Below are 19,030 nucleotides of genomic sequence, written 5' to 3'. Positions count from 1 at the left end.
TAGTGGCTGGAAGATACTACCAGCCTCACTGAAGATGTGATAATGTAACTGAAGATAAACATCTGCTTCTGATAGATAGACTGGTTGGGCTAATTTACTTCTCTTCTTCGTGGAGTTAACGTAGTATCTGTTTTCTTTTTTAGCTAAAATACAAAGAAACATTTAACCTTGAGAAAGGCCAGTACATTGGGTCTGATGATACTCCTGCGCTGAACCATGCCAGAGACATGGCCTTGCTATATAGTGATGTAAGGTTTGATAAATACCTGATTAAGTTTTAGTTTATTTTTTTGACTGGACTTCAGAAAGCTGTGTTCTATTTCTAGTTCTGTCACTGATCTACTGGGTGACTCTGGGAAAGTCATTTAATGTTTTTGTTCTCCCGTTTTTCCCCAGTTTGGATAATGGGGATAATGATAATTTCTTTCCTCGCTGACCTGATCTTAAAGCAGTGCTGCATGGCACTGGGTAGTTGCAGTACCAATAGTGTTTGTGTGACAAAAATGCTTTATAATTCCATTTAATAATGTCTCCCTAGACTACTGGTGAAGTTTACATTTATTTTTTGGTTACAGAAAACTGTAGATCATTTACAGTATTAAGCAGTTACTTCTGAGTAGTCTCATTAATTTTAATATGAAATCTCTGTTTTTGAAAATGTAGTGACTACTCATTCACGTGAATAGGAGCTTTATAGTTTAGTCTGAATGTAAATATGTTTAATTTTTAACTATATATGATTTATTAGAAAAATACCACTGACACAGCTAATGCTCTTATAGTAAACAATAGTATTAATAGTACTCGGGAATTATTCACAATTTTGAACATACACCTGTAGAATTTTATATAGCACTTCTAACCAAGAATTCATATCTATATTTTGATAAGCAAGAATTCATATCTATATTTTGAATATTTTTGTTACTCTGCTGAATGAGAAATGTCAAATTCAAGGTCACCATTCAAGAAAGCAAATTTAGTGAAGAAAGCAGAGATCAGTTCACATTCATGCTAAATTACTTCCCTGAATTGGCACACTAGTTCTGGTTCCCTTCCTGACACTAAACAAACTGCTTGAAATGAATGTTCTCCACTTACTTTATTGGGACCATTCATGGAATAAGGGACTACTCCATAAAAGTAGTCATATCCCATGTGAGTAAAAAAGGCAGATTCAAACTTTAAATATTTTGCTAATATGAATAAGACTTTAAATATTTTGCTAATATTAATACATTTCTTGGAAACTGTAGTGGATTTTTTTCTCAAAACCTGTATGTGTTTTGTTTGTCTAGAAACTTTATAAAAATGCTTGGGAAATCAGTAAGCCCATTGGGTATACTTTGGATGAGAAATACATTCCGCTTGTCGGAGCTAAGCGTGCAAATTACATTAATAGTGAGGTTAGTATGAATTTTCCATTCTTTCTCTCGTTTGCTATGTGTTGTTAGAATGAACTTCACAATTTTCACATGAATGTTTTGCAGCTTAAATACAAGGAAATATATGAGAAGCTGAAAGGCCATTACCTGGCTGGGAAGGATATTGGTGATTTCCCCAGTGTCATTCACTCGCTAGCATTCCAGAAAATGAGGAGTGCGGTAAGGAGAGAATTATTCTTGCTGTAATATTTTCCCTTTACTGTATTTTAGTGCGACTCCCATATTTAAACATAAACAATGCTATGCTTAATAATAATAATTATTATTATTATTATTATAGTAGTAGTAGTAGTATTTTCAATACACTTATGTTTCCTGAATGGTTATTTTGTACATGGGGTGCATAATTGAACTTGAAATGATTTAGGAGGTGAAGAAGGAAGTTATTCAGTGATTAGACATATTAGAATAGGAAAAAACTACTTTATTCTATTTCAATTTAAGAATCTGAGCACTAAGAAGTACTATATGACTTGGGATACTTTTGCTTTATAAAAAACTGCCAGTTTTGTTTCAATTTTGTATTGAAATAGAATTTTAAGAACTAGAAGTATAAATGCACATTGGATGTTCTGTTATCATCGCCACTGCACATTTAGCATGTCATGCTGGGCATAAAGTTAATATGATCCCAGATATTATCTTCATTTGCGCAGGGAGATTTAACTAAACTAAAACCATGTTTGTAGCATGTGACTTCTTTTATCTTGGAGTCTTATAAATTTTCATACCAGCTATTTAGTCTGCAAGTGAAGAAGATCATTCTTGTCCTTGTAGCACCCCATTAGAATAACTGGTGGTTAAGTACTAAGTCCTGTAAGTTAACACATCCTTCTACTGAAGCCTATGAGAGTTCAGCCGTTAATTCCAGAAAGTATGCCTCAGACTATGCTAAAACCTGTATCCTGTTAGAGTCAAAATTATCTTAGAGGAAAACACTATTTGTTCTTCTTGCTTTCTCCCCAATCTTTCCTTTTTAGTTGGCCTACAGAAAGAATTATGAAGATACCAAAACAAATGTCCATATTCCAAGTGACATGATGAATCATGTGCTAGCTAAAAAATGCCAATATATTCTCAGTGATCTAGAATACCGAAATTACTTTCATCAGTGGAATTGTTCACCTGAAGAAAATGATGTTATTCAAGCCAAAAGGGCCCAGGAGATTTTGAGTGATGTATGTATGAAATTTCATTTATTTGTTTGACATTTTAGTACCATTTTATGTTAGTTTCTCAAAGAATTTAAATATGAAATACTTTCAAATATTTTCAAAGTATTTAAATATGAAATTATTAACCATGCTCCTAGACTGTACAGTAGATAGTAGCAAAAATTACATTTTTACAGTTTTCTTCGGGACATTTTAATGGTCTGGTTATTTGGTTTAGTTTCACTTGTAAATCCTGTAGGAAAAACAATCATTCGGGTTAACTGTAAGGTGGGCTAGTCTTCTTTGTGCTTGCATAGAAACCTCCAAATAGTTTGTAATTGTTGAATGAGCCTGGATCAGATTCAGTAGTAATCTTCTGCTTTGCCTTTGCACCAGTAGAGGATATTGCAAATAGAGAAGAAACAAATTCTACTTTCTTCAAACAGAGGGCAAATATCTTCCTAACTGATCAGTCTGTTTTCTTCCGTACAGGTGATATATAAAGATGACTTAAATTGGCTGAAGGGACTTGGATGCTATGTCTGGGATACTCCACAAATCCTGCATGCTAAAAAATCATATGACCTCCAGAGCCAAGTAAGCATATTTTCCTCAAATAAGTAAATACCTGTAAGGTTTTTTCCATTTATTATTCGCTGGGACTGACACCTGTCCCAGTCCAGAGCAGAATGATGTAATTCTTGTAACATCAGAAATATTTTTTTCAAAAATTATTATAATACAGTTTTTCAGTTTGATCTGTAGAGACTTCATCACTTTTGTTATTGAGGGAGCAGAAAAACTAGAGAAAAGGACATCACGGTTGTGATTTTTTTTAAAAAGTGAAAAGATACACTTTTGTTTTTCTGTATCCCACTCTGTATCTTGTGTATCAGCACAAGATAGATCAGTGAGACGTATATGTAGGGATAACAGTGTCTCTTGCCTTGCCGCGAATACTCCTAGCCTGCTACATGCTGTACAATGATATCATGCAATTTTCAGAATGCCTCAGTTCATACTTGGTATATATTAAGTATTTCTGTATCACCTGTCACCTTTAAGAATGGTCTTAACTGGGCTGTAATCCTGGTGCTTCAGTTGTCCAGAATTGGTTTTCGAGGAAGCTGACAGAGAATTTCTTGGTCGTCTTCATCATTAATGTTTTGGGGTTTTTTTCTGTTTCCGTAGATAAAATATACAGCTGCAGGAAAAGAGAATCTGCAGAACTTTGGTGTTGTTACTGATACACCTCTCTATGTGACTGCAGTGCAGAGTGGTGTAAATGCTAGTGAAGTGAGTCTCTCCACTTTTTCTCCTCATGCTTTTCCCCTTGCTCCTTCAGAGAATTGAAAGAATTTCACTAAATCTGTCTTTCATCTTGCAGGTGAAATACAAAGCAGATTACCACAAAACTAAGGACAAGTATACAACCGTGACTGAAACAGTGGATTCTGAAAGAGTTCAAAATTTGAAACATCTTTTTAGCAATGTAAGTGTTTTTACATTTTTTGTTTCTCTTCAGTGTGGAGGACTTTCCTTTCGTTTTGTTTGTTCATTCTGTTTGAAGATAAACTCCCAGACACAGAGCTTATCAAAGCCAGTGATAGCCGCCTGCGTGGCTTGAATATGGTGAAGATGCTAGTGCTGCATTTCAGACAGAGGGCATATTTCCTATCTATAGTTCAAGTCTTGTCAAAGTACATGCATTAACAAATGTATTCCCTGAAGAAAATTGTACCAGAACCAAGGCCAGTTCTTGTATGAGACTGGACAAAAATAAATAAATGGCCTTTTGTCACCCTTCATGTATGCTTGTAAGTCTGGTAGGAGATTATCCTAAACAAGTAAGCTGGTCTCTTGATGTCACGTAATAGTTAAGGTGTCTAAATAAAAACAGGAGGACTTTTGATTTCTATTGTATAGAGAAGAATTTTTCAAACTCACAGTGACTTTTTATTTCCCCATAGAATCTCTACAAGGAAGCCTGGGATAAAGTGAAAGCTACTGGCTATGTATTGCCCTCTGATGCAGTCTCCTTAGCACGTGCAAAAGAACTGAAGCATAATGCTAGTACAGTAAGTGAACAAAATACTTTATTTTTTCAATCAGATCATCATTTCTGGCAATGAAATCCTTCATGCCTTGCATATACCATAGGTATCAAAAAAAATCTTAAAATTATCTTATGTATTTAATTTTAAATATAATATACATCTGTGGATAAAGACTTTACTGTGATAATCATTTGGATAACAGTTGGATAGTCCTTTGCTTCCTCTTTACATGGAAGAAAAATCCACATTTTATAGTAACAGAAACTGTTTCTTGAAAATTACTGGTTAGGTTTTTTTATAGTCTAAGTTGCCCAAATGTCCAGGTCTCAAAACCCACTAAATTTTACATATTTCCTTAAGTGATGCTTTACTGAGTACAGATTAATGAAAACATATGCTTCAATGAACTGAGGCTTATAAGAGATCACTGTCTTCATGGATATCTTTAAATGAAGGAGCTGGAACAATAAATAAATTGTTCACTCCAGCTTTTTATTTAAAAGTCTCCCAGCATCTATTGTTATTTTCTATAACATCATAGTTATGGTGTGCTTTCTTTGCAGCTTAAAGTAAAATAGAAAACTAAAATCTTGCTCTGAACAGCCTTCTCTGCCTGTTGAGCTTAGCTGAATTTTCTGCTCACGGATGAATTTGGTTCCAAAATTACAATTGTCTCATTGGGAGTAAGTTATTTTGTTGCCTTTCTTTGCATCTGCTTAGGTAAAATACCGGGAAGAATATGACAAATTTAAAGCACTGTACACACTACCCAGAGGTGTTGAAGATGATCCCAACACAGCAAGGTGCCTGAGAGTTGGAAAGCTTAATATTGATGTAAGTATTTTCTAATATATGTTTTCCTCATAAAACCGTACTTATCTTAGAAGAGGATACTCAGAGAACCCACATTCATTCATTCATCCATCCAGATATCTTATTTTAATATGCATTTGGCAGTGTTCAGTATTTGTTAAATTCTGTATTACACTTAAAAATGTGTCTTTTCAAGTTTCTGACTCAACTGTTTAATTGCCTGCACGACTAAATCTTTAGTATAGTATGTTTATGTGTAAAACAGGGTACTACCTAGTCTATCTCCTTTTAAAACATGAGTACCATGAAAAATTGACAAATCATATTTTAGCAGTCATTAATTAGTATGATAGGCTGGGAGGTTCCCTATCTGCAAATTATTTTTAGATTTTTAGAGCAGGCAAGTTGTAAATTTTAGTCATAGCCATAGTGATTGCTATTCAACAACCATTCCATGAAAATATCAGTAATTTTGCTTCAGCAAAATTTGTCAGCATATATTTATCAGCAGTGAATGCTTTGAATATTTTCCAGCATCATTAATGTATTGTTTTTACTCTGCAGCGCCTGTACAAAGAAGTCTATGAAAAGAATAAAGCCAAAATCCACATTATTCCAGACATGGTAGACATAATTTCTGCTAAGGATGCACAGAAGAAAATCAGTGAAATTGATTACCGCACACATCTCCACGAGTGGATGTGTCTACCGGATCTTCAAATCAATGCCCATGTTCGAAAAGTCACTGATCAACTTAGTGATGTAAGTACACAAATTGTGTATTCATGGCTCACTTTTTAAAAAGATTTTTACATTTATGCCCTGTTAGAGGAAATGATTTTGCAAAAACTTAGAGTGTTCTGAGGTTGGTACATGTAGGTATTAGATTATGCACCACTAAACAGCATCTTTATCATGAGTTGTAATACTTGGCAATAAGTATTCTGCTGAGATGTGGCTAAGCTTGCATAATTTCAATGTTATCTGTATAGGCATTGGGTTGTAACATTACAGGTCTGCCAGTGCTGCCATCTCTATGTGTAAATTGTCCTTTATCATTTGGTTGCGTAAGATGTGGAAACTCTGGAAGTTAGAGAGAAAATCCTGCTGATTCAAAGCTTCCACACACTTACCCTGCATAGCTTGGCCCAAGAGTAGGTCACTGAGCTATCAGTAAATCATTGCCTGTAGGATATGCAAATAAATTTTTAAAAATCATTGAGGTTTTTTACTCATTGGTCAAACTGAAGCATCAAAGAAAAATTATGTAAGTCACTCCAAAGGAATTGCTTTGATTTTCTCAAACCAAAGGAAGGTCAAAATACTAGAAGCCTTGCTTGCTGTCATTAGACAGTTGTGTTTCAGACTGACCTTAGCAATAAGGCATTAGATCATAGTGGAACTCTTACAGATTGCTTCTTTGTTCTTACACCTTAGGTGGTATATAAGGATGATCTCAACTGGCTGAAAGGCATTGGCTGCTTCGTCTGGGACACCCCCGAAATTCTCCACGCCAAACACGCATATGACCTTCGCAGTGATGTGAGTCTGAGCTGCTTATGCTAGTCCTGCTTCTTAGTTATTTTTTTCCACACCACTGTATTAAAATGATGGATAATGTGAAAATAGTGCATATTTTTTCTACTCCAGATATAACCTGCAAAAATGTTATATATCTTTCTCTACTGAAGTACTTGGATTGTGTTATTTAAACTTCATTGATCTGGAAGAAGTAGATATTGTCTGGTTAGGTCCCATTCAGGAAAGCATTAAACATATGTTTAAATACATGTCTGCTCAGAAGAGGGCTTGAAAACGGTAATTCTTCTTTCAGAGCCATTAGAGCACAGCAGAAATGATTAAGAATTCATACAGGCAGGAAGTCTTTTGATGTTGATTTTATGATGTTTTTCCCCTCTCAAAATCTTATGGCCTGTCCTTTGTTGAGGATTAAGCCATTAAAATGGGGGAATGGTAAGTCTGGTTTTCCAGAATATATGTCCCCTCATAAGTTCTATATCAGAATTATGTTGGCTGTTCATCATATGGTGCACATGCATATTCTGTGAAAGAGTACTGATGTTTCCTAATATTCCTTGATGGCAATGCTCTAACTGTTCTTACTTAGTCAGGTGCCATGTTCATTCATTAAGTCATAATTTCAATACACTTTCTGCTTAATACTGGTTCACTAACATAATAAGTAAATAATATAATAAATGGTAAATTTAATAATATAATAAGTTAACAATGGCTAGCCTTACTAATAAGAGCTCTTGAATTTCTCTCCACAGATTAAGTACAAATCTAAGGCAGAGAAAATGAAGAATGACTACACTGTGGTCATGGACACTCCTGTCTATGTCCAGAATGTCCTCAGTGGCATGAACCTGAGTGAAGTAAGTGTTTGTATCACATTTCATCTACAATATTACATATGCTGTTACCTTAGAAGTTCCAGAAAAGTAACGTTTAATATTTGTTAATTATTTCTTTGCTGATACCTACAACTCATTGCCTATGCCATTAATAAGATATTAGAACACAATCAATACAATCATTAAATTGCCTAAATAGGAAAAATTGTCATCTGTTTTTTTTGAAAGAGAGTCCCATAGGTGAGCAAATAATATATACTATGAGAAAACATGGCTATTATGACTCTCCCCTAATTATTTTTTCCTTTTCTCAGGCTATCTATCGCAGTGAATATATGCACAATATCAAAGGCAAAATTATTCCTACTGAAAAAACAGTAGATTTGGAGCGGGCAAATCATGCACACAAAATACAGAGTGAGGTAAGTACAAAAATTCTATTTCTAACAGGACACCAAAAGCAATGGACATGTTTTTCTCCTGTGTGATTGATGCATGTTCCTATTTCCTCTGGATCTTTCTCTTTTTGCAAGTCTACAGACTTCTCTCGTATTCAAGAAGCGAATTATTTAAAAGTTAATGTCTTCCTCTAGCTTTTCAGATAAAGAAGCTAGATTTCACTGCTTTAAAATGAAAGTGGGAAGATGTCCTCATTTAATCTACAAGCGTACTTAATAATATAGACATGTGGGAAATCTTTTGCCTATTGTAAATAAGGTATTTCCTACACAGCCATTGAGTAGTCTCAAATATTTCACGATTGTCACAAATTCCCTCTCTCCTTGCAGAATTTGTATCGCTGGGCTGGTTTGAATGCCCTACCTACTGGATACAGACTTCCTACAGATACCCCAAGCTTTCAGCATGCTAAACATGTCAAATACATTGGCAGTGATGTAAGTATTGTCCTTCTACAACATGATTTGCAAGGGAATATTTGGTGCTCCTCAGAAATCTTGTATGAGTACACAACTGTTCAAGACAGTTATTTCTCAGATACAAGATTGACTGTCGGAGAGAGCAATACGAGTAGGGCAGTTCCACGTTGGTGGATGATCTGGGAGCTGAGGGTGCCCATGGCACAGGCAGTGTCCTCACCAACCAGGGCACAGTCCTACAGTATCTGAGCAGGGTGGGCAGAGCAGGGCGCTGATAACAGGTCGCATCAACAGTCCTAGACAAGGCAGGTGAGGAACCAGGTCCAGGAGCCATCCAGGGGGTCCAGTCAGGAGCTGCAGGAGACAGGGCCAGAGGTAAGACGGGAGATAAGGATGCCACATAGGTCCAAGGTATATCCAGAAGGCAGGGCTAGAACCAGGATTAGAGACAAGCTACCTAAAATATAGGCCCAGCATCCAGCCAGGAAATGAGGCCAGAGACAGGGCTGCAGATAGATACACCTGCAGCGTAGCTCAGGCAGGGACTGAGGTCCCAGGTGAGGCTGGGCAGGGCAATTAAGGCCTGTTAGTGCACTCCAGGCCCTGACTTTGATTATGTTTGTCTTAACAGAATTTAAATGTTACTGAACTCCACAATTATCTGAATAAATTAATATCAAGATGTAATTTTCCTCAGCTACTAATATCTTATTAGATACAGGAGAAATTTAAAATATTGATCTTGGGCCACATTATAAACGTAAAAATAATGATGATGCCCAGGTATTTTAAAGACTCTGATACAGCTAAAGCTCACTTGGGTGTCTCTAAAAATTTGATTCTTTGTACTGCATAAATTGCTTTCAGAACTACAGTGTAAGTAGAATCACAAGCAAATTTAATTTTTGTATGTTTTTCTTCTATCTAAAAATTCCTTTTTCCACTTTATAGCTGAAATATAAAGAAGCCTATGAACACATGAAAGCTAAAGGCTATACTCTGGGACCTAAAGATGTTGGGTTTGAAAATATAAAGAAAGTGAATCAAGTCATTAATGAGGTACAGTAAACATATGTATTTGTTTTCAGTAATATTTCTAATGCCTAAAATAGTCAGGATGAGAATACATTGACTGGGGAGGTTGTGGGATCCCTATGGTTTGAGGCCTTTAAGAACAGGTTAGACAAACTTCTATCAAAAATGGCAAGGGATCATTGATCCAAGCTTGGAGTTGATCTGTATGGCTTTTTGAGGTTCTTAAAAGCCCAGACTTTCTATAGTCCTATAAAACTGTTACTGCAATATAAAAGTAATAGTGACATAATTAACCATTCTGCTGCTATTTGATTAAAGTTGCATAGAAATTATTGTGTCTTTATGCCAGTGGGTCTGTATACTTTAGGTTACAAACTATAAATATGTACTCATTTGCTTGGTCATTGACTTCAGCAGGGTGAAAATTAAACATGCATATTTAAACGTTTGTAGGATTAGAGTCTCAGATTCCCTATATGTTTGAGATGCTACTATCAAAAATGATTGTGGAAAATCTTTGTCTAATTAGAAGCCAGTAGGTTTGCTCCCTTTTCTCCCTTAGTTCTTCCATGCAGAGCTAAGCGCTAAGTACTAAAGAGAAGAGTACTTACACTCTGCCAACCCACTCGCCGTTTTAAGTTTTTACTTTTAACATGTAGAATGCTGTCTCCTTTGGTACAGAGGTTGTATCGGGCAACGTACCACAAGTACAAGGACAAGATTCATACCACTCCCGACACACCAGAAATCCGTCAAGTCAGAGCGACACAGGAAGCTGTCAGTGATGTATGTGTCTTTCTAACATTTAAAAATTGAAGAGATTTAGAATATTCAACATGATCAAACATGTGAAATATTATTTTTTCTTTGTCTTTCAGCTCATCTACAAGTCAGATTTCTTTAGGATGCAGGGACACTTGATTTCCCTGCCATACACACCTCAGGTGTTACACTGCCGCTATGCTGGGGACATCACAAGTGATGTAAGCAGCTTCTGTTAAGATACGTGGTACCTGAATACAGCAGGCCTAATTCTTTTCTACTGATTCATGTTCACGTGCCGGTTGGAGTAGAATTTGACTCATCATTTGCATTTTATTCTTTAATAGATAAAGACTTTGTAACTGTGTTTGGGGACTGATTATTGGTCAGTCCCCAACAGTTGGGATTATTGATCCCAACAGTTAACTTTTGATTTCTCTTCTTTTACTTGCCTTATAGAATAAATACAAAGAGGATCTGAAGTGGTTGAAGGGCTTGGGTTGCTTCCTGTATGATACTCCTGATATGGTCCGTGCTCGCCAGCTGCGTAAACTTTGGGTAAGATTTTTCTTCTGAAAAGCCTGTATAACAACGATTGATTTACTGATGTGCATGCTAAGTACTTACGAGAAATTAAGTACATAAAAATGTGACAACATTTCTTGCCGTGCAACTAGGTAGTTGTTTCTAAGTACTAGGAACAGAGTATGATTCTCTTCTATTAGGTTGCACTGTAAAATTCTTTACTACCAAGAATAATAACAGTTTTCTAAGTGATACTGCTTTTCTTTTTCAGTCTAATTATATATACACTGATAGTGCAAAGAAGATGCGGGATAAATACAGTGTGGTATTGGATACTCCTGAATACAGGACAGTTCAAGAATTAAAAACACATTTGAGTGAAGTAAGTTCTGTATTATTTTTGTCCATCTTTGTTAGTTATAACTAAAAAAAGCTCAGATCCTCTCACTGGCTTTCCTGAAATGTATGGGATGCAAAGCTGTGATTGTCTGGCTGCTAAAGGGACATTTGTAACAGAAGAAATAACTCACGAACTTGTCTTTTTCTAGCTGGTTTACAGAGCTGCAGGCAAAGAGCTGAAGACAAAGTATACTTCCATCCTTGAAACACCTGATTTCTTAAGAGCCAAGCGAGGACAAAAAATACAGAGCCAGGTGACAAATTTTCACTGAGAGTAAACATCTGGGGGATCCCTCTTAATGTTCTGTTAAAGTACAGCAAAAACTTTCCAGGCCGTTTCAAAACAATATAGATTTCCTAGAGAGTACTTTTAAAAATGGCCATTCCTCATTTTCAAGGGGCTATAAAATTTTATGTTGACCACGTCTCTGTAATGGACATGTCCAGCTTTATCCATCTGAAATAGAACACTGAGCCCTGTCGCAGTTTTGTTCAAATTCTCTGAAACTTTGAATTTCTCAGAGAAATAAACACTTTTATTCATCTACTTTTATTCATCTACTCATCATCACTTCTTTACTCATATTAGAGTTCTTTAACTGAGTTATTATCTACAAATTCTGTAGATTTTTTTAAATTCACAGAACAAAATGATGTTACTTGCCAGAGAGAAACAGACCCTCTGGACAATTTTATCTGAAGTTAGGTCTGGATGCAGAGCAGAGAGGTCACTAATGCCGTGTGCATATGACATTTTCATTTGTGAGTGTGTTACTGGCATTTACAAAATATCAAGAGTACTGATAGAGAAAGATAAACTGAGAGAGTGTAGAAGATGAAAGGGCACATTACTTTCTCCTGGGGTAAATTGTGTGGTTATATATGCATTGTGAACTTACAATCATTTTTCAGGGAATAAAGTAAAACTTACTTGAAATGTGTATTTTTGGATTCTTCTCTTCTTCCTGCAGTATTTGTATGTGGAGCTTGCCACAAAAGAGAGGCCCCATCACCATGCTGGTGGTCAGACTCCAGCTTTTACCCACGCTAGGCATGTAAAGGACATGGTTAGTGAGGTAAGATATTTGCTCTTTTGTTTGGTACCACTATGCTGAACTGTTTAGAAGTTTTATTTCTGATTTTAGTGATAGGTTCAAGGCTCAAATCTGTTTACTTGTTGATTTTGTGCCTTTTATGCTTAAATTCCACGTTTCCTATGTTAGCTTGGTAAACCAATACACATTTTTATACATTTCAATATTTTATAAGATACCTGTTTCTAAGAGCTTGTCTGCAGAATCTGAGGGATATGGGCTACGAGATCCAGAAGAACTAGCAAGAGCTGCAAAGCTGAGCTTGTTTCCCAGTATTTTGATAGAAGGACTTTGCAGGAGTGACATCTTTGTGCGCTCAGTGTAGCACCTTAACATAATGCCAGATTAACAAATGCTTTTGAGGCTAAAGGTATAACTTTTCTTTTCCATCTTACTGTATCTCTTTAGAAAAAATATAAAATCCAATATGAGAAGATGAAGGACAAATACACACCTGTCCCTGACACGCCAGTCTTGATCAGAGCCAAGAGAGCATACCTGAATGCTAGCGATGTACGTAGCCCGTGAACACTTTCGCTTGCTTTTTTTTGTTTCCTCTACAAAAAGAAGAAAAGGATCAATGGGGAGAATGCATGCAAACAGCAGAATATCTCAGCGTGGGTCCTGAACTTGGTCACTCCATCTGTGTGTGTATTTCAATTTGATATTACTGAGATTAGTAAATTTTAGATTGAGGGCACTGTAATGCTTTCTTTCATTCTTTATAATTTATTTTCAGTTTCTTTTGCATGGAAGTGTGGACTTAGAAAAGAGGAAAAATAGGTTCAGAACAAATTGCTTACACATGAAATCTCCAAATAGTGCAGACTAGAGAGAAATGATTGATACTGGAGCCAGAGTAGAATACATCAGAATATATCAGAGATCTTCATCTCAATTAAGTGTGAGGAATAAACTTGCATCTCAGTGGGAACTCACTCATTTTTCACTTAGAAGTGGATCAGAGAAAAAAAATTATCTGAGTTGCTGCAGGTACGGATTTGAGGATGAAATTATTTTTTCCTTCAAGTGTGGAATAGCGATTTATGCTTTAAGGCAATGGCTAAGAGTAGTCTACTTGTTAGTGAGACTTTTGCTATGTATTTCAAAATGTACATTGCCCAGGGGCCCTGGAAAAGCCTGAAAAGGCATGTACTGGGCTGGTGTTTTGGCCTATGGATTTGTCCAATTGCTGTCTTAAGAGTGGTTTTAAATTCTGTAAAGGAGTGTCCCAGTTCTTTTGCACATCTGAATTTCTCCTCTGAGAAGATTTGCTCAAGCCTATGAACTTCCTGCTTTCTTCTAGACCAGGACATGGAGGAAGGGATGAGTGGGTTTTTTATGCCAAATGCAGCACTTTTGCTCTTTTGGAAAATAGCCCTGTGATACATGGATGTTTTTTCTTCAGTCTGAAAGTGAATAGGATAAAATTTTGCTTTTGAGGGGCCAACTTCTTTTCTCTCTAATTTTCACTGTGAGTCTCAGTCAAACTGAAATTGATTTTAGGCAACTGAGTCCTCTTGAAATTCCATAGGGCTTTCATTAACGTATTGAAAAGCAACCTATCCCTTGATATCATTCTTAAGAGGTAGGATATTTAACTAAAACAATTCCTGACGGATAAATATAATCTTTTATATATTATTTTTCTTACCAGTTGCGCTACAAAGAAACCTTTGAGAACACAAAGGGGAAATACCACACAGTGAAAGATGCTTTGGATATTGTCTATCACCGAAAGGTCACTGATGATATTAGCAGTGTATGTATACAACATTTCTATTCCTAATTTCCGTTTGTCATTTAATACTCTAGAATATGCCATTTATACTATTATTCTATTTGATTATGTCAAACAATCAGAAATATATAATTAGCACTATTAATATTAAATTCTGTCCTTCTTCAGAAGACACAAATGCAGGTAAATCTTGGTCTCATGTTTTTAGTTCTGACCTTTCAGAAAAAGGACTGTCTTAAAATTGCATGGCTGATGTGTTCTGTTCTCAAATTGTTTTACTTAATTTTTTATCTTTCTTTGTAGGTGAAATATAAAGAAAACTACATGAGTCAGCTGGGAATCTGGAGATCTATCCCAGACCGGCCAGAACATTCCCATCATCGTGCAGTCACAGATGCTATTAGTGATGTGAGTTCAAATAGTTTCTGAATCTGAGATGCTGAAACCTAAGCGGAGGTTTCCAAAATTAAAAGAAAAGTCCGTATTTCTTAAGAAAATCAAGGCAATATCAATGGAAATGAAAAAGTGATGTACACTTTTGCCTGGCAGATCTGTGAAATGACAGAGCAAATCAAATGGCTAAAATTGCAGTCCATCTCCTGAAATCAGTTAAGACTGTTCCATTAATTTCAATAGTAGTATTTGGCTGGATTTTTTTGTTACCACTGTAATAAAAACTTGGTTTATATGTAAAATCCTTAACAGCATTGAAAAAAAGATGTTTTTTCCTGAGATTTCTGGTTTGTATATAGAATCCTGGCTGTGCACAAAAAGGCATGCAAAATCATGGGAGTGTTGATTGCTGTAGATTAAGAGTTTTACTCTGTGACTTCTGAGTGACCTTGCTTGGTTGTATTTAAACCAGTGTAATCCCATTGATTTTTTTGAGAAATACAAAGCGACCCCTTAATTGTACAGAAATAAATGTTTTTTAATTCATGCAGGAACTGAAATAGCTAGTGCTGGATTAGATATGTGAAAAAAGCACAGTCCATCAGAAAAATATAAGTATTCGCAATTTATTTTATAATGGAAGAATAATGAATGTAGCTCTGTTTGCTACACCTTATGTTGAGGTGTTATTTCAGTATTTGATGCCATTTAAAACTGAAACCTTTTACTTTTCTAAAGGTTAAGTACAAGGAAGACTTATCATGGCTCAGAGGCATTGGCTGTTATGCATGGGATACTCCAGATTTTGCTCTGGCAGAAAAGAATAAGGTGCTCTACAGTGGGGTAAGTAAACCAGTCTGCATTCTTGCTAAGTATTTCTTCAAAGTTTGCTTATGTCGTAGTTGCTTCTTTCTCTGAAGACAATCAAAATCTGGTCAAGACATGGATATGAATATCTCATGGTAGAACATGGAACATAACATCTGAAAATAGAAGGCTTACTATAAATGAAATTGGAGACAAAATGATCATGTACTAATCTCCTCTGTTCCTTGGAAAGATATCTGTTCTGTAGTAATTTTTCTAGTGATTCTAAGTCCAACTTTAAAATTATGAAGCTTTGAAGCTTCCATTGCTTTCTTAGTATGATAGTTACATCCCACAAACTACTACATCTACAGCTGTTTTGACCTAAAATATTTTTTTTGTAAATATGTCAAAAACACATATGCATTAATTCTACCATATTTTTGCTGCAGATAGTTTTTACAGTTGTCTATTTCCTTTGCCTTACATTTCTTTGGTAACCTTTCTTTCTTTTTGTTTTTTTTCTCTCCAGTGTAAGTACAAGGAGATATTTGAGAAGACTAAGTCTCATTTTAAGTATGTAGCTGACTCTCCAATTAACAGGCATTTTAAACATGCCACTAAGTTGATGGATGAGGTAAGTATTAAAAGATTTCAGTAGTCTCTCATACTGAAGTAATAGCTTTGTATATGTTAACACTGAGTTAAAGGCTGGTCTTCCTTATGAAATGGTACATAAATGGAAGTAGACCCAAAGAGAGTTAAAAGAAGAATGTCTTAAGGTCAGACTAAAATGAGGAAAGACAAGGATGTTCCTGTTATCTGCCTGAGTAGTGCACAGAGCAGGTTTACAGTAATTAAAAAGTGAAATTGCTAAGAAACTTCTTTGCTGACCAGTAAACAAATGCTAACTGAAAAGATGCTGCTTGCTTAGTAAAACTGTTAAGAAAAAACTGACTGTTGATTGTCATGTGCAAAAGGTATAGAGAGAATCACAGCTGCTCTCTTGAAATATCAAACAAATTGTCATCAGTGTTAGGAGGATAATATTTTCTCTAAAGTTATCGTAACTCTGTTCCATTTCGGGTATTCTGCCTTGAATTCTCACTCTTAACTTACTTGGTCTCTCCTGTAGACTTAAAGAAAAAACAAGCACAACGTATTAGCAAAAGGGTAACAAATGCCTCTGGGTATAAATCACCAAAAAAGTTTCTAGAAGTAATGCTGTACATCTGCAGGACGAAGCCCTTTGAAAAACAGTTTGGCTTATTGAAGAGTGGCAGGAGTAGGATGTAAGCATCCTTAAATTGTAAATTAGGCCTTTCAGGAGTAATTTACAAATGTATATATTAACTGGACATGTTTTCTCTGTTTTTTTTTCTGTTTTTTCCTACATTTCTCTCTTTTGGATATGGAGTTTAATCCCAGTCTGTAAATATTGCATTTAATGAGATTTCAGTGGTTAGAACTATGATCTCAGGATCTCTTTGTGTCTTCACTTTCTTCTTTTATGTTGTTACAATGTATTATGCTATTCTGAGCAGAAATTATATAAAGCTGCCTATGAGAAGCTCAAAGATAGGTACAGCGTTATTGTGGATGATCCTAGGAACCTCTTGGCCAAGTGGGGGACCACACTGAGCAGTCAGGTACTGTAGGAACGCTGGCCAGTGCTGCCAGAAAGTGCCTGGTTCGCTCACAGCTACTATCTTTGTCTGCCTGAAATGTCTATAGCGGCAGTATCGTAGGTCTCGCCTGTGATATTGTGATGTTTTAGTTCAGCTGGTCAGACAGTCTCTGTTTTGCCACCCAAAAAGCATTCTCACTTTTTGAGTGAGCTAATCTATACTGTATGTACTTTCATATATTGTGCATCAACTGACATCACCTTCAAGTAGGTTCTCATCTAATGCCTGTTGAAATCATTGGAGAGGTTTTAAAAAATGGATGTTGTATCATGCATTTATTTTTTTATTCCCTCTCTTTTAGTGACTTTTACAAAGATTATTTTTGTACTCATTTTTAGATAAAGCAACAGTGGCATATTTGGCTTTTGAATGCCCTTACCTTAATCTATAATTTACTCCAATATGCCCCAAAATAATTCCCCTATTTCCTTAATGGGACTTTTAATATATACTCTTGCCGTTCTTAATTATATAGATGTAAGTTGTATGCACGTCTGAATGAATACATACAGTATCTTGCCTAAATCTCTCCACTCTAAAAGTGACTGGGATCTAGAGCCGTGCTGTTGTTTATGGTCTTCACAAGTCTCTTTTGTGCTTCGTTGCCATTTGCATGCACAGAAAAAATATAAGTCCTTTGCCAAGATGTTGCTGAAACAAGGATGTAATGAAATTCTGAGGCCAGATATGCTGAGAGCACTCTACAACACACACTTGTGGAGCCAGGTAAAATGAAGAACTGCTGCTTTAGGAGGCCTTATATATACAGTTTAGCTGCTTGGATTTTTAATACGTAATGCTTGTGAGTTTTCTAAATTCCCACAGATACCAGACTCCAAAGTTTTGTACATGTACTTAGTGCTGGATATGATAAAATAGTTTTGACAACAGAATATCTGAAACAGTGTTTACTGTGACTCGGACTTGACCCAGCTCAGGTTGATCTGGCCCTCCATTTTCTCCTTTCATTACGAATAATAGTTATGTATATACTTCTTTACAATAATTCACATACTTACATAGAGCAATTTTCCCAAACCTTTAAGAAAGTGTGTTAGCTGTTCCTCATATTTTCCCAACCAAATACTCGTTCTGACACCGTCTCTCTTATTGACCCCCTGTAAGTTCCTAAATTCAGTATGAACATAATGAAGTAATTTGGAGAGGAGATTACAATAGTTATCTAACACTCTGCCTGGTGGTGGTGTCTGATGGTGTCTAGATACAGAACAGTCATGTTTCACAGCAGTCAGAAGAGGTACAGGAAGAGAAGAGTATTGCCTGCAGGTCTGAAGAGGAAATCACGTTTTCATTAATTTCTTGCTCTATCTATTGCTTTTAAGCAAAGCAGACCTCATGCAGCCACGTAATAGTAAGAGATTATAAACAGAAATAATCTCCCTTTTGGGGCAGTTCTCTTAGGAGTTGGAAGGTAGAAAGTGAGTCTGATTCATCTGTTTGTTCTCAGAGACCAACGAGCCTTCCCTGTTAACATTCCTGAGTGCATAAAGGATCCTTTCAGCAGCCTGTGCCTCCAGCATTCTTGCCAAGAGACCATTTTCCATGTTTACCTTTATTTAATCTGGATTCCTACGTATATATATTGGTTGTACCAGTTGAATGAAAATGCAGTTGATTAAGTAACTGGTACATATTTATATATGCTCTGGAGTCGGATGTGCTAGCAGTGACCTTACTCCCTACACACGAGTGATTTATTTCAATGGCAAATCAATGCCTGACTGAACTCGATGAAACCGGCAGGTAACGTCTAAGTTATATGCTGGAAATGCAACAGTAGAAAGCAATTACATGAGAATGAGGGGGATGCTCTTCTTGGTTGCTGTAGGCACAGTTAATA

General features: G+C 36.1%; 1 protein-coding gene across 1 annotated transcript in view; it reads left to right on the top strand.

The window, feature by feature from the left end:
- Positions 1-19,030, top strand: part of NEB (nebulin) — a 146,712-nt gene that overhangs the window by 89,468 nt on the left and 38,214 nt on the right. Inside the window, exons 88-114 of the mRNA XM_067298601.1 lie at positions 144-248; positions 1,299-1,406; positions 1,491-1,604; positions 2,426-2,623; positions 3,092-3,196; positions 3,791-3,895; positions 3,987-4,091; positions 4,570-4,677; positions 5,377-5,490; positions 6,034-6,231; positions 6,907-7,011; positions 7,764-7,868; positions 8,162-8,269; positions 8,636-8,743; positions 9,677-9,784; positions 10,442-10,546; positions 10,639-10,743; positions 10,982-11,080; positions 11,319-11,429; positions 11,596-11,700; positions 12,418-12,522; positions 12,949-13,053; positions 14,198-14,302; positions 14,585-14,689; positions 15,413-15,517; positions 16,014-16,118; positions 17,026-17,130. Of these exons, the coding sequence (XP_067154702.1) occupies positions 144-248; positions 1,299-1,406; positions 1,491-1,604; positions 2,426-2,623; positions 3,092-3,196; positions 3,791-3,895; positions 3,987-4,091; positions 4,570-4,677; positions 5,377-5,490; positions 6,034-6,231; positions 6,907-7,011; positions 7,764-7,868; positions 8,162-8,269; positions 8,636-8,743; positions 9,677-9,784; positions 10,442-10,546; positions 10,639-10,743; positions 10,982-11,080; positions 11,319-11,429; positions 11,596-11,700; positions 12,418-12,522; positions 12,949-13,053; positions 14,198-14,302; positions 14,585-14,689; positions 15,413-15,517; positions 16,014-16,118; positions 17,026-17,130 (3,054 nt within the window). The remainder of the gene's footprint in view (positions 1-143; positions 249-1,298; positions 1,407-1,490; positions 1,605-2,425; positions 2,624-3,091; positions 3,197-3,790; positions 3,896-3,986; positions 4,092-4,569; positions 4,678-5,376; positions 5,491-6,033; positions 6,232-6,906; positions 7,012-7,763; positions 7,869-8,161; positions 8,270-8,635; positions 8,744-9,676; positions 9,785-10,441; positions 10,547-10,638; positions 10,744-10,981; positions 11,081-11,318; positions 11,430-11,595; positions 11,701-12,417; positions 12,523-12,948; positions 13,054-14,197; positions 14,303-14,584; positions 14,690-15,412; positions 15,518-16,013; positions 16,119-17,025; positions 17,131-19,030) is intronic.

Source organism: Apteryx mantelli, chromosome 6 (genome assembly GCF_036417845.1).
Source record: "Apteryx mantelli isolate bAptMan1 chromosome 6, bAptMan1.hap1, whole genome shotgun sequence".
Lineage (NCBI taxonomy): Eukaryota > Metazoa > Chordata > Aves > Apterygiformes > Apterygidae > Apteryx > Apteryx mantelli.
Note: the sequence above shows the minus strand (reverse complement) of the source record. Positions and strands in the feature narration are given on the sequence as shown.